We start from the raw sequence: 13,327 nt of genomic DNA, 5'->3' as shown, positions 1-13,327 counted from the left end.
TGCAAATGTGTTACTGAACAGTATATTACCTTCTAGTATTGAAATAAATTTGTATAGTATACTACTTTAATTGAAAGATAAATGTTTGAACTATTCTTATCTCAGCGGTAAATTCTGTCCGAAAATTAATGTTTATCTATTTATTATATGAACGAGAAAAAAATGACTATCAAACTCTAACCTCAAACCACGTGATCGCCGGTCGGCAGATACCAAGGTTTTATGGATATTCATATTTTTCTTATTAATACAGCTGAAAATAAAAATATTAATATAGTGTCTACAATTTAAGAGAAAAACTTAAATGAAGAAATAAAACTCAAACGGTTCGGATGTCATAAATTTAGGATTCTTACAAGTATTTTGTGGTTAGGTTCTCCAGGGTTGCACTTTGAGATGCTAACTAGAAGCGCAGATTTGATACAATTTTTACTCGGAACAAACTCTCGATCTCTTTCTCAGATATCTAAAATTAGCAATTATCACTTAATCTCTTATCTTAAGAAATTCGTAGGATCTAAAAATGATTATAACTAGATTCAGTCATGTATTAAACTTAAACAAGAGACTTGTGAACTTCAAACTAACTAAAACATATTTTTACAAGAATTCAGTGCTCGAGATGTCCAAGCAAGCAGCAGTCACCAAATCGAAAATATTGGTAACTCGTTCAGATATTCCGGCAGCTGGGATGACCTTACTGCAAGATCGGTAAATGTCTCGTATCTACTTGCCACAAAGTTACATTTACTTTTAATTATATTTTTTGTACCAGGTGTGAATTAATTGTGTGGGACTCGCCACTGGCAATCCCTCGATCAGAACTTCTATCAAAGGTCGTGGGAGTCAATGGAATCTTTTGCACATTAACAGATAAAATTGACGAGGAAGTATTGAAAGCAGCTGGTCCCGAGTTAAAAGTAGTAGCTACCATGTCTGTAGGTGTTGATCACCTGGATTTAAAAGCTTTAAAAGCCAGAAATATTCCCATAGGATATACACCTGGAGTTTTGACTAATGCAACTGCCGAACTAACAATGGCTTTATTACTAGCTACAATGAGAAGACTGATAGAAGCGAATAGAGCAATTTACAAGTGAGTACCAGGTAAGTTTGTACATATTTTCAATGACTGAACTATTTCTTCATGTTCTAGAGGTGAATGGAAAACTTGGGGAGTGACTTGGATGTGCGGACCAAAGCTAGCAGGTTCTACCGTTGGAATCGTTGGACTCGGAAGAATAGGTTTGAGGGTTGCGGAATGTCTCCAAGGTTTCAAAATATCCAGACTATTATACTGGAGTCGAAGAGAAAAAAAAGAAGCGACAGAATTTGGAGGAAAAAAGGTCGACCTGGACGAGTTGCTCAAAGAAAGCGATTTTGTCATAGTACTCATCGCTCTTACACCAGAGACAACCAAAATGTTCGACAAAGAGACTTTTGAAAAGATGAAGCGAACTGCCATATTTATTAATTCGAGCAGAGGCGAAGTTGTCGATCAGGCAGCTTTAATCTCAGCTTTAAAGGCTGGTACGATCAGAGCTGCTGGATTGGATGTCATGACACCAGAACCAATACCACTAAACAGTGAACTTCTCCAACTGGATAATTGTGGTACGCATTAAAACAAATGATCTAAATTCATAATTATTAAAAACAAGAATTCACTACGATTGCACCGTTTAAAATTATTTTTTCAGTTGTACTGCCACACATAGGAAGCGCTAATACAGAAACCCGAGAAGAAATGGCGAAGATAACGGCAGAAAATATCTTAGCAGTTTTAGACAACTCTGCGATGCCGGCACGATTGCAGATTTAAATAATAAAATCAACATTTCTGTTAATTTATCAATAATCCGAGACAAGGAAGTCAACGAGAGGCAAGAAATGACAACATCGCATCTCATTGTCATCTCAGTAACCCCTTATTATTTTTTATTTATGAAGTAGAGTTCACTCAAAACTTTGGTCCAGAGTTTAGGTGTATCACTCTCGAAGAAAGAGTCGGTATGGTGTCTCGATGTTGACCAAAACGAATACAAGGCGATCGAGGTCTCAGGCTGTCCAGACAAGCTGACGTATTCGGAGAGATGCTGCCAGGCTTAGAAAGATTTTCCTTTTCTCGGGGAAAAATCCAAGAAATTCCAGAACACGTGGCTAGGGCTCTCCTCAGGGAACCACTTGTACAGCCGTACAAAAGTGGGTTCAAAGCTGCGTTCACCATAACTAAATATCTGCTGATATACCTAACATACAGCATATGGAAAAGGGCGAATAATCTATTTAAACAGAAAGCCAGATATTAGGAGTTCACTTTCACAAAATTAAATGTAAATAATTTATATCCCATATTCGTAAAGGAAAAAATAAATCTTTCGTATCGAATACTTGTACTCACCACAAGAGATACATAGACTCTGCTTGACCGAGCTTTGCAGGTTTCTGCAGTAATTGAGCCCTTCGCAATACCATTGCAGTGAATGGAACTCGAAACATTATGAAGGAAAGCACTACAAGTGCCAGTACTCGAGCAACTCGCCCTTTGTAGCGGACTACAATGGGATGCTTACTTTTCAGGGCCTGCGACTCATAGCGTCCAAGCTGTTGAATCGACAATAATTACTCACCTTTCAGGACCGACAAGAAATCACTTGCCATAATAAGTAAAGCACGTTACCTTAATAAGAATAGCGGAGTAGCAAACAGCCATGATGGCCAAAGGTACCCAAACACTGAAGCAAACAAAAACGTGCCAGTATGAATAGAGTATTTTGGTGTCCTCGGTACAGAACATCTCCAAGTGATCCATCCATTGTCTCTCTTCGTATCTCCTGAAAAGTGCCAGCGGAGCTGCCAAGACCAGTCCAGCGATCCACGTAAAGACTAGTAATATTTTCACAGTTCTGAAAAGAGGTTAGAATAAAAATGTAATAAAGCTGCGTCGAACAGAGTATTAAAAACAAAAGATGTATGAACAGATTTAAAATTGTGGGAATGTATGTACATACCTGCAAGTCAACTTTCCGGACCACTGGAGGACTATGCTGGTAACTCTATCGTAGCTGACAGCACTCAGGCTGAAAACAGCAACGAGAGTCAAGGCTTGAAGAAGGAGTCCATCGAGGCGACAACCAACAGAGCCTAGCATGTAATTCTGGAAGAAGTCAACGCAGAGAAACATCCAAGGACACAACATGCACGTCCCAAGATCAGCTATGGCCATGTTTGCGATGAAAAGATTGGTGGTGGTACGGAGTAATTTATTTCCCAGGATCACTCGGATCAGACTGCTGTTAGCCAGGACACCGACGACGAACACTGGGAGGATGGTCATGACTTTGACGATGATCTCCCAGGTTGGTCTGATGATCCAAATATCCGAAGGGAACCGATACTTTGTGGTGTCGATGTCTTGCCACTGAAATTTAATTACAGTCCAGTTACTTCGATGCACTTAACAGTACTGGTTTAAAATAATATAAATTACTAAGAGAATTTGGTTACTGAGTAATTCTTCTCGGTGCTCCCAGGTGGAAGTTCCAAATACAGGTTCCACTGAACATCCACTATTAGGAAGACCATCTTCCTGCGATGGAGTCTTCTTGTCAAAAGGGTGACCAGTCAAAGGTGGACCGTATCAATTGCAGATACGATTCTTTTACAGCATATGGTCCATTAGTATCGCCAAACAGAGGAAGTTTACTTTGCTCTTCAAAGTAGAGGCGACTTCGAGGAGACTCTTGAGTGATAACGGTCTCGAGCACTCTCGAATAGAGCTTAGAGGTAAACTCTGTCAGCATTATTAAAGAATAAATTTGGACCTACCCAATAAAAGAAACGGCAGGACCTGCTACTTTTTAACCAATAAAGAATTTTATTCAATACAAATACGATCGGAGTAACAGAGAAAGAAGCAGACAACGGTACCGAAGGGTACGAGTGCCCTGTGAATAACTTCAATTGAAAACAAAATTCCACGCCCCGTCCAAGGATCACCAGAGCACTTTATTTGGTGGAAACGAAAGTTACAGCACAACGCGCACTCAATATTCTCAAACTATGCGGATACTTTTCGTGGGAACCTTCGGATGGATTCTTTAACATCTCATAAATCTTCCCCGACGCCTTCCTCGTCACGAAACTCCAATACTCTTCGGTGCGTCGTGTTACCGTATTAAATACGTCGTTTACAGAATAAATAATTATTATTCTCTAGATAAGATTGCACTAGTCAGCAAATTACGTCTTTGTACTGGTTTGATTACTTTCTAATCAGTCGAATTTCCGGATATCTCGGATACCGGAAGATGATCACTCTTTTCAATTATTTACGGACCAGCCTGTGGTCCCCGATGAAGCTTTATTTCGACGACCCTGAGCCAGTCACCGATCCATCTAACTTCCACAAAGAGGGTGTAATTTTAAGGCAAGTTTTAACGAAGACGAAGTAACTAGTCCGTAAATAACCCTTTCCTGCAATTCCCACCATTCCCTATCTCTATCCATTGTAAAACTCTGCAGACGTTATCTTCTAAGTCCATGCAACTCCATGCCGAGCCCCAGATCAAAGGAACATAAACAAATGGTACGATTAGTAACGATAACATAATTCACAGACGAAACGTAACAACAGCATTTACACCAGCCAATCGACCTAGTTCTGGACTCGATGCTCTCTTTCGATGAACTTCGAAGGGGTTTGAAATGAGTCGAAGAACTCAACGATAAAACAAACTCAACCATAAAACGAATTAACTTTCAACAAGACATCCGAATGTCAATCCCTACTCCTTTCTTACCATTTAAAAAACTTAGCAGTTTCTCTGTGAAATTTAATTCTGCTTACCACTCCGACACACTCTCGAGACAAATCTACAGCTCGATAAGATGGAAATTGATCGTAGTAAAATTGCACCGTTCTAGGATTTACACCACCATTGAGGCATACTACGAAAGACCCGTTTCTTCCAAAGTGGAAAAATCATCATCGATTAACTCTTCCGATCCGACAGAAGAAATGACTAAGTGAGCAAAACCTTTCGAAGCTTAACTTAACATCCCCAGTTCCTGGGGAAGATTGAAGATCTGGCCAAAAGTGACTACAATTCCTTTCGCGAACTATCACATCGCCAGATGAACGCAAAGGCTTTTTGACTAGCTAGGGTTCAATTCAATCGGTGTCGTCAGCTTCCGAAGACTGTGCGACAGGCAGCGGAGAAGGTATGACGAGTTCATCATCCTCGACTTCCTCCTCGGCCAGAAAGAAATCTTCCCCCTCGTGGACTTCCTCTTCTCTAGCTGGTTCCGGAGGAGCCAAAACATCCTGACTGTGCTGTTTCAGGTGATCTTTCAGCGCAAACGCTCTTCCGTAGGATGCGCCGCAAACGTAGCAACTGAACTTCAGGTTGTTGTCCTTCTTGTGCGTCTGAATGTGAGCTCGAGCAGCGTATAAGGACGCAAAAGGTCTGGAGCACTCGGTGCAACGGAAGGGCTTTGTGTGACTATTCTTATGACCGGCGAGCTGCACTCTCGTCTTGAAGGTTTTTGGACAGTACGGACAGGTGTAGGCTCTTTCCTCCCCATGAGTCAGTAAGTGATGGTTGTACACCGAGGATGCCTTGAAACGTTTCCCGCAGTGTTGGCATGCGTAAGGTCGAACCCCGGTGTGGGTTCTCATGTGCAGCGTCAGGCAATAGGAGACACGAAAAGTCTTGCCGCACACCTTTCGATTGACAGAATAGTCAGGTTTAGAACATCGTTTCAGGTTTCAGGGTGGAGTTGCAACAAGACTCGTTAAGGAAAATTATTTTCAAATTACAGGCGGCCTCGGTAAATAATTGATCGCTTACTTCGCAGGCGTGGGGCTTCTCGCCGGTGTGAATGCGCTCGTGCTTGACTTTCTCGTGCGGTCTGGTAAAGCGACGACTACAATGCTGGCATTGATATGGTTTCAGATTTTGGTTTGACTCGATGTCTCCAGGAGGTGGTGTAGGTGAACGAGTTTGACTCAGTTCGGTGTGAACCGCGGCATGCATTGCCAGACTATCAGCCGAATCGAACTTTCTGTTGCAGATCGTGCACGTAGCCGAATCGCCAGAATGCAGAGCCATGTGCGCCGACTTGTACGACTCCGAGAAAGTCTTGCCTGAAAGTTGTGACATGTAGGCTCGGTACCCCAGATTTTTAATTCTTTGAAAGAGGAGCTAACATCGAATTGTGAACATTTCACTTTCTAGAAATATTTCTTCGTAGAAAGGTTAAAAATGTCGAGTCTACCAAAAATAGTCTTACCGCATTCTCGACATGTGAAAGACGAAGTTTGAATTCCCTCCGGAGCTTCCACGTGTCTTGCCCTAACTGGAGCATGCATCCGAGAGTGAAGTCGTAGGCTTTTATGGGACGAGAACTCCGTGCCACAGGAAGTGCAAACGAACGCTCTTTGCATCCCGTCTAATTCGCCCTCGTGACTTTTCGCGTGCATCTGTAAAGCTTTTATAGTTGCAAACGTTTGATCGCAATGATCGCACTGGTTGTTTCCATGAAGACACGCATGGACACGAAAATCTCCGAGCTTGTCGAATTGTTCGAAACACTGGTTGCACCGATACACTTTTGTTGGAGCCGAAGCTACGTTCTTATCTCTAACCTGTATAAATCATTCAAGACCATTAATTCGTGACTTTAAAACGTAATGTGGAAAGGGTTGCACTGGAACAATACCTTGACACCTTCTACGTTAGAAAAGAACTTTTCTATCATCGGTGCCTTTGGAGGACGATCCCAAAACCGTTCTATTTGTACAACTTTTCTTGTATAAAGCCTTCCTTCGCTATCCACGCATTCTTCGGTACGCAGCGTGTTCATCGTCTGACGTTGACGAGCATTAACCGTAGGAGGCAAATCTTCAGGTATCGGTGACGGAACTGTCGCTGGGAAATCGTCTAACTGTTGTTCTGCCATCTCTAGGACGACCTCCTGGCCATCGTGATATTGCTTGATATGGTCGAGTACCGAGTTGAAACTCATTCCACAACTACTACAGCTATACAGTGAGTCTGAATCGATCTGGAAATAATCACTTCCAAGGATTACAAAAAATGTCCAATTAACCCTGTACAGTATTACTAAAATATCTCATTAGGAACAGGTTTAGAAAGAAAATTTCATACCATGCAGGCAAAGGATGGCATCGTGCAGGGACAAGTAATAATATTAAAACGACAATACCTGTTCTTCTTTTACCTCGCTGAGTTCCTGTTTAACTTGAAGCAATCCGGCCTCATCCAGTTCTTGTACTTCATTAGTACCATCAATACCAATAAGAGTACGGCTACTTTCATCGAGTATGTTGGATGCATCAGGCAGGATACTAATGTTGTTTCTTTCACAGGGCTTCGCTTCAATGCTCTGTACTTGCTTGAACAATGGATCCAAAGCTCGCGTCTCTTTAGTCTGTTTGTTACTAACGTTTACCTGCTTCTGCACTTGCTTAACAGTCACCGCATTTACACTGTTTTCTTTATTTCCTGAATCCATCTTTTCAATGACATTTATTTGACCTGAAATTTACGGACTCATTCAATTCCTTAAGTAAATATTTGTCACAGGAATCCGACTCAACATTCAACATCTAAAATACAACATTCATTTTTACCATTCTCATCAACCTCTATTGTTCGAGGACCTCCTACTATGACGATACCCTCTTCATTAACAGTTGCTATAAAACTCTCGTCTATTTGTCCAACATGAGTCTCCTACGATATAAGAAATGAATACATCATGCTTTGGATAAATAGCTTCATCATGAAATCATAACTTCTTAAAACACTCAAACACGCCGATTGGCGATTACATGATATTCTAAAAAAATTAAGCTCATACCAACAAATATATATGAAATCCCTCATACCACAAGAACATTATTTTCGTTCTGTAGAGAGTGCTCCTCCTGTGGCTTGTTTTCCGAGTCCAAGGACTGCTTAAGATCAGGCTCCTGTCCACATCGATCCAAATGCTGTATCAGTGCCATCACCGAGTCTGATCGCTGCGAACATCCAGGACAATACAAATTGTCCGTCATGCTGAGCAAATGGTACTTTAGTGACTGTGAATCGTCGAATGTCTCGCCACAGCACATGGGACACACAAGGTGCAAAGAACCCATTATTCCCTTTCCCAATGCTATACCCTCGTCAGCCCTGTTCACAGGGCTGATAGAATCATTAATCGCGAACCCACAGCCGGCGGGGCATTAAACTAACCGAGGTATCTGGACTTTTAAAGATCTCTACCATACGCCTTCTGGAGGTCTTCTCTATCCTGAGAATTCAAAATCCCCGGCAGGGAGCTCTGCAATGACCTAACCTGACGTTATGCCGTAAAAGAACCGCACGACTCGAAATTTGTTCTCATTTTCCTGACGTGTTCCTCTTCGTGGAGTTAACCTCAACTTCTCAGAAGCCAAATATCTCCTCCCCGTCGTGCCGTTTCTCGGGGATTCGGGATGTTATTAAAAGGAAAGAAATCGCCACCGCGATAGAGATAAGCTCATTGGATGAACTTCAGCGCAAACAAATGCCGCTCACAACAATCATGAAGTTAGGGAAGTGATAAGTGAACCACGAAGTCAGCCATTGGTCGCCGAGAAAGCTACGAACCAGGGGGTCGATTTTGTGAAGAGTGCTCACTTCTCGCACTTTCATCTCATTTGAGTTTATTCACCCGATTTTGTATCTTCCGGATGAAAATGTGGAAAATGAAACAAGAAGCATGTCCATGTTCCATGTGGAACAGTTTCGATGGAGGGTCGTTAGATAGCAGCGATTCAAGCTAGTGTGAAACGTGGGCCATCTCTACTACTCTCTGTGGATAAAAGGAACTCGAGAGGTTATCTCAGAAGCTTGGTCGCCTTCTCTTCGCTGACGGGTTTCATGTGAGAAGGTTAGTTTTTATTTTGACTCCGAAATTTCCTAATAATCCGGCGCGTCTAGGTTATGTCGGGGCGCCGGCCGCACTAGAACGATGCTTTCGGTTACGTAAGGCAATCCATTTCTGGTGGACAAGGTGAATTATCGATTCGCGACATCGCTGTTGAAAAAGTCATATATATTTCTTCTGGTGAGACTGCTCCTTCGAGATTCCCGACACCCGGCGAGTGCGTGACCGATGTGTGTGAAACACGTGCGATGCGTAGAAGGGCTCACGAGACGCCGAAATAATTTTAGAAATTCTACCCGGCGTCGTTAAGAACCACTAATCATCGATTCGAAATAAACTGGTAATTATAAGATAACGTTATCGGAGATTAAGAAAGGGTCATAGTGTAGTGAGAGGCAATGAGTGCTTCGAGTCGACTCATAATACCTCTGTAAAGGTCGTTTTCCCATGACCGAGTGCGCCAATGTAACCCTTATCGCGCGGCGAGGTTATGACACCTACTATTTATGAATGAACGCGAAGTAATAGATCTAAGTTGATAAATTATCATTTACATGTGCACCAAATATTAGCTTTCCGTGTCGCTAGCAAACCAAGGAAAAATAAAAAGTTTTGGTCTCTCGTTCGGAAAGCTAATATTTCTTTGTTTCTTATTTATATAATTTTTATGTAATAATTATGCGAAAGTTTATAAGGAAAGTTTTTCTATTAGAGGTCTTCCAAAATATTAGAATATTAAAAGTGCACTATGATTCATTTGCCACATCGCATTTCATAAAAGAAAACAAGTTCTCAAATGATCGGTTCGATGCCAAACGCGCAATTGAAGGAAGTAAGCCATTTAACGTATTTCATGTCTCGAGCGACACCTCGACAGGTGAAAGTAAACTGACAGTTTTAAAATTAGCTGTAGCGGTGTGTTTCATTCCATTTCGATTTCTAATACTCATTTTATTGTACAGGTCTTTTATGTCATTATAATTTCTTAGTGCACTTGAGATCGTAGAAGTTGTTTTTTTGGAATAGGCCCAAGATGTGCGATCACCTAGAGACTGTGTGTAATTTAAAAATACATATTTGTTCTTAATTTAAACGAGAAGTGCTGGTGCCATGTCGTCAACATATTTGTCTATGTAATTGAATTTGCGGTCGGCGTCAAGATCATTGCCGTTAACCCGAGGTGAAGCATATGCAGATGGAAACTGGGATATTTTGGTCTCAGACTAAGTGTTCACCGCAGCTGCATATGTCAAGAGGAATGTACATGCAACTCCATGGCGCCTGTCGCGCAATTGTTGGACCCGGAAAATGTTTACATCGTGCGATCGACAGTGCAATACATGCTCATCCTACTTTCGATTGCACATGTAGTTCATCGTTGCATACGCATGCATCAGAAATGTGCAGACAGTATTGGCGCCTGAGGCCTGTGATAATTTTAACCCTCGTTAAAATTCGCCCATGAAACAGCGAAGTCAAGAACATTCAATGCGAAGCGAAGGAAACCTTTGTCATCGGTGAAACCAATCGATTCAAGACCATCGTTGGAGATCATCGACAGAATTTTGTGGATACACCGAAAGCCTGTTTCCCCGAAAACGTCGAATATTTTCGTTCCCTTGTTTTCCTGCAAGCCATTTTGCAACTCGACAGTGATTTGCAAGAAGTTCCAGAGATGTGCGTCATCGAGGAGTTGCACTTTGCAGTATCGCGATGCGATAAGGGAGATCAATTGCACTGGAAATAGAACGCTTCGTGTTCCACTAGTGTCGTGCTCATTGTCTTAAGAAAAACCACAAGAATTTGTAAGCACTTCTGTACACGCTTTGTACTCGTGCGTCCCGCGTGTTCCATGAAAGTCTGACTCTCATTAATTGTGATACGACTCGTGCATAAGCTATCTTATGCAGTTTTCATTGTTCCGGAGAGTTCGCACAGTGTAAATTATTTACAAATGTACAGTGAAAATTGTTCGGATATGTTGTGAACAATGAAATGTTCCGTGGCAGGTCAGAACGACAACTATTTAGAGACGTAGCACAATGATAATTGTTGTACACAATGTGTGTCCGAGTTTCATGGGATATTATTCCGTGGCGTGATAAGAGAAACATTGTGGCAGACATTGTCAACATGTCTCTGCGTTTCTCTACACCACCACGGTTGATGGCGGGCTGCCAAAGTCACCTAAATTAGCACCGGCCTTTGCGTTACGAGTTCCCTTCGGACCAGTTAGAAACTCTCGCCCGGCTAACTCCCCCGCGAGATCCTCCTCGCTGTCGGGACGATACGGTAAAGAATTCCACTCGGATAAGTAAATGCGTTCCTCGCCCCTCTTTTCGCGACTTCCCGATCGAAGGTTATTGCGCGCAATCGCCTCGAGGATTGTCACGAGAGATCGTCGTTTAGTATCAGCGAGGAGATCCGCGAGTGGCGGCTGCGCGGTCGGCCCGGTCCCGGCGAGTCCGAGTAAGCCGGAGTTTTGCGCGTTACATATTGTTTATTAGAAAAATAATACAATTAGAGAATAACGGTGGTAATTGTCCTCGAATGACCGACGTACTTTACGTAATATTTTGGCATAAAGGCGTTCGTATCCTTGCATAACTACCTTAAGGTGAAGTGAAACATCCTTCAAATCAGTCGATTCAAATACAACACTTTTTTTCAAGGGCATTAGACCAAACTGTCCGAAACTTTGACACGTCACTCCTGATCGTCTAAGAATTGTCCTGACACGTTCAAAATTTGGATTTTTCAAAAAAATTTTTTAACTCAGTCTAGACCGGAATCAAAATGGCGTCGAGCTCTCATATTTCGATCGATATACAATTATCGAAGGCTCTGATATGAGAGTCGAAAGGGTCAGGACAATTTTACGACAATTTAGAACACTCTGGTAATCGATAAACTCGCATTTGAACGGGAACCGAGCATTGAGTAATGAGTCATTGAGTAAGCCGAAAGGGCAATTGAATAATCGTGTAATGTTAATTATTCCTGTAATGTTTCAGGGTGTGAAGAGGAGGTCCAAGTCACGGCAACGAGATGTATTCAACGCGTGTATTGTGTTACGCACTCCGTCTCTCGTTAAATCAGGTAAGGGTTGTAACGCTATATGTTCACCTTTAATTAGGTAATTGGTAAGACCATGAAGTTCATAAGGGGAGAATTAATGAAATCGTCAAGTTTCAGAGCCCCGGATCCTCGTTATATCGCAAAGGCGTGGACCGCGTGACCGCGAAGACGGCCCTCCTCCTCGCCACGGTCGGCGTGTCCATGAGCATGTTCTCCCTGAAGCAGATGCTGGCGTCGCCTCATCAACGTCGTTTCCGGCGACTCCACTAAATCCGAGATCGAACCACCGGCGAGGAGGCAGATCGCGACAGCAACCCTAGTCCCAGCCACGAGAAGCAACGTCGACATCGTCGCCGGCGCCGTCAAGGTTGCTCCTCGCGAGGAATAGAATTAGGCTACGGTTCTTCTTCTTTTTTTTTCTTTTTTTTTTTCATAGCAAAAGGGGAAAAGGAGCACGACGCGGAAAGGAAAACCTGCCACGGGAGGGGCAGCGTTTCTCATCGTACTATTCATAGAAACGTGCCGTTGAATACGGAGGAAAAGAAAAGGAGATAAAGCCAAAGGGAAGGAATCAGCGATGATAAGCGTGGGAGTGAATCTCGCGTCCTGGTTCTACCGGGGAAAAAATTGAAAGAAAAAAAAGAAAGAAGCGAAAAGGATAAGTGTAAAGGCCTCGGCTCGCATTTTCTTCCGCCTCCGGGGTTGCTCCTTTTATGGAGCTCCGGGTGAGGGGGAAGGAAATGTCGGCAGCTTATGACTTTCCTAGGTTTCCCGAATTCGGCACTATGGAATACGAGGCGTTGATTATGCGCAACGAGTGCGACGTCTCGTATTTCGGTTACATCGAGCTCAGCACTTGGTACAGGATGGGGAGGGGAATATTCTAGGTCAGTTTTAGGGTGCGCTTTCTCGTCTGTGTACAAGGCAGAGGTGCAAAGGCGATTGCATTGATTATATCTACCGGGGATGATAATCGATAAGGAGATGCATTCGAACTAGGGAAAAATGTAACGCGTTGTATTTCGGTTTAGTCGATGGTATAGGCGCATTAGCGATTGCATTGATTGTAATTATATGCGATGATCCTCGATGTCGAGATGCTGGGTGCATCAGTGATTATATTGATTACATCTACGAGTGATGATCATCGAAATCCTAGGGTGTATATTCGAGGACGAAAAAGTGTAATGCGTTGTATCTTGGTTAAATCGAAGGTATCATAAAACGACTAAACTGTGAAAAATGGCATTGTGCAGGTTGATAGGTCGTCGGATGTTACTCGCGCGATCTTTCGGATTGTTGTACC

The 13,327-nt window shown here is 42.6% G+C and overlaps 3 protein-coding genes across 9 annotated transcripts; 1 reads left to right on the top strand and 2 right to left on the bottom strand.

Moving 5' to 3' along the window:
• Positions 1-29: 29 nt before the first annotated feature.
• On the top strand, positions 30-1,938 carry LOC105697303 (glyoxylate reductase/hydroxypyruvate reductase). 2 transcript variants are annotated; one of them, XM_012420521.2, is made up of 5 exons: positions 30-217; positions 608-711; positions 776-1,096; positions 1,157-1,614; positions 1,701-1,938. In XM_012420521.2, exons 2-5 carry the CDS (start codon positions 623-625, stop codon positions 1,820-1,822), a joined length of 990 nt encoding a protein of 329 aa, XP_012275944.1. In that variant the 5' UTR covers positions 30-217; positions 608-622; the 3' UTR covers positions 1,823-1,938. The 2 variants fall into 2 exon arrangements, with proteins under 2 accessions (XP_012275944.1, XP_012275935.1); XM_012420512.2 differs by lacking the exon at positions 30-217 and having other exon boundaries at positions 334-711.
• A 3-nt stretch (positions 1,939-1,941) lies between these two features.
• Positions 1,942-3,892, bottom strand: LOC105697293 (neuropeptide Y receptor type 2). 2 transcript variants are annotated; one of them, XM_012420492.2, is made up of 5 exons: positions 3,508-3,892; positions 3,012-3,421; positions 2,681-2,906; positions 2,402-2,604; positions 1,942-2,249 (listed from the first exon to the last, which is right to left on the bottom strand). In XM_012420492.2, the coding sequence occupies exons 1-5, from the start codon at positions 3,583-3,585 to the stop codon at positions 1,961-1,963; spliced, it is 1,206 nt and encodes a 401-aa protein (XP_012275915.1). In that variant the 5' UTR covers positions 3,586-3,892; the 3' UTR covers positions 1,942-1,960. The 2 variants fall into 2 exon arrangements, with proteins under 2 accessions (XP_012275915.1, XP_012275923.1); XM_012420500.1 differs by having other exon boundaries at positions 2,156-2,282.
• A 95-nt stretch (positions 3,893-3,987) lies between these two features.
• On the bottom strand, positions 3,988-8,941 carry LOC105697242 (zinc finger protein 2). 5 transcript variants are annotated; one of them, XM_012420396.2, is made up of 8 exons: positions 8,268-8,941; positions 7,916-8,050; positions 7,658-7,760; positions 7,231-7,562; positions 6,724-7,068; positions 6,295-6,649; positions 5,853-6,148; positions 3,988-5,725 (listed from the first exon to the last, which is right to left on the bottom strand). In XM_012420396.2, the coding sequence occupies exons 1-8, from the start codon at positions 8,298-8,300 to the stop codon at positions 5,174-5,176; spliced, it is 2,151 nt and encodes a 716-aa protein (XP_012275819.1). In that variant the 5' UTR covers positions 8,301-8,941; the 3' UTR covers positions 3,988-5,173. The 5 variants fall into 5 exon arrangements, with proteins under 5 accessions (XP_012275819.1, XP_012275829.1, XP_012275838.1 ...); XM_012420406.2 differs by having other exon boundaries at positions 8,298-8,941; XM_012420415.2 differs by having other exon boundaries at positions 8,371-8,941.
• Between the last annotated feature and the right edge of the window lie 4,386 nt (positions 8,942-13,327).

The sequence above is a fragment of the Orussus abietinus genome, unplaced genomic scaffold, assembly GCF_000612105.2.
Source record: "Orussus abietinus isolate OABI.00-Male unplaced genomic scaffold, Oabi_2.0 scaffold13, whole genome shotgun sequence".
In the NCBI taxonomy this organism is placed as follows: domain Eukaryota; kingdom Metazoa; phylum Arthropoda; class Insecta; order Hymenoptera; family Orussidae; genus Orussus; species Orussus abietinus.
This window is presented reverse-complemented; position numbering and strand designations above follow the sequence as displayed.

Coding starts and splice junctions, on each gene's coding strand:
- LOC105697303 (XM_012420512.2), top strand. CDS start 524: ATGATTATAACTAGATTCAGTCATGTATTAAACTTAAACAAGAGACTT. Junction 712..775: donor ATGACCTTACTGCAAGATCG/GTAAATGTCTCG, acceptor TTTTTGTACCAG/GTGTGAATTAATTGTGTGGG. Junction 1,615..1,700: donor TCTCCAACTGGATAATTGTG/GTACGCATTAAA, acceptor TTATTTTTTCAG/TTGTACTGCCACACATAGGA.
- LOC105697293 (XM_012420492.2), bottom strand. CDS start 3,585: ATGGTCTTCCTAATAGTGGATGTTCAGTGGAACCTGTATTTGGAACTT. Junction 2,907..3,011: donor TCCGGAAAGTTGACTTGCAG/GTATGTACATAC, acceptor ACCTCTTTTCAG/AACTGTGAAAATATTACTAG. Junction 2,250..2,401: donor GAGTCTATGTATCTCTTGTG/GTGAGTACAAGT, acceptor GCTGTATGTTAG/GTATATCAGCAGATATTTAG.
- LOC105697242 (XM_012420380.2), bottom strand. CDS start 8,170: ATGGGTTCTTTGCACCTTGTGTGTCCCATGTGCTGTGGCGAGACATTC. Junction 7,761..7,915: donor ACGAAAATAATGTTCTTGTG/GTATGAGGGATT, acceptor CTTATATCGTAG/GAGACTCATGTTGGACAAAT. Junction 5,726..5,852: donor AGAAGCCCCACGCCTGCGAA/GTAAGCGATCAA, acceptor GTCAATCGAAAG/GTGTGCGGCAAGACTTTTCG.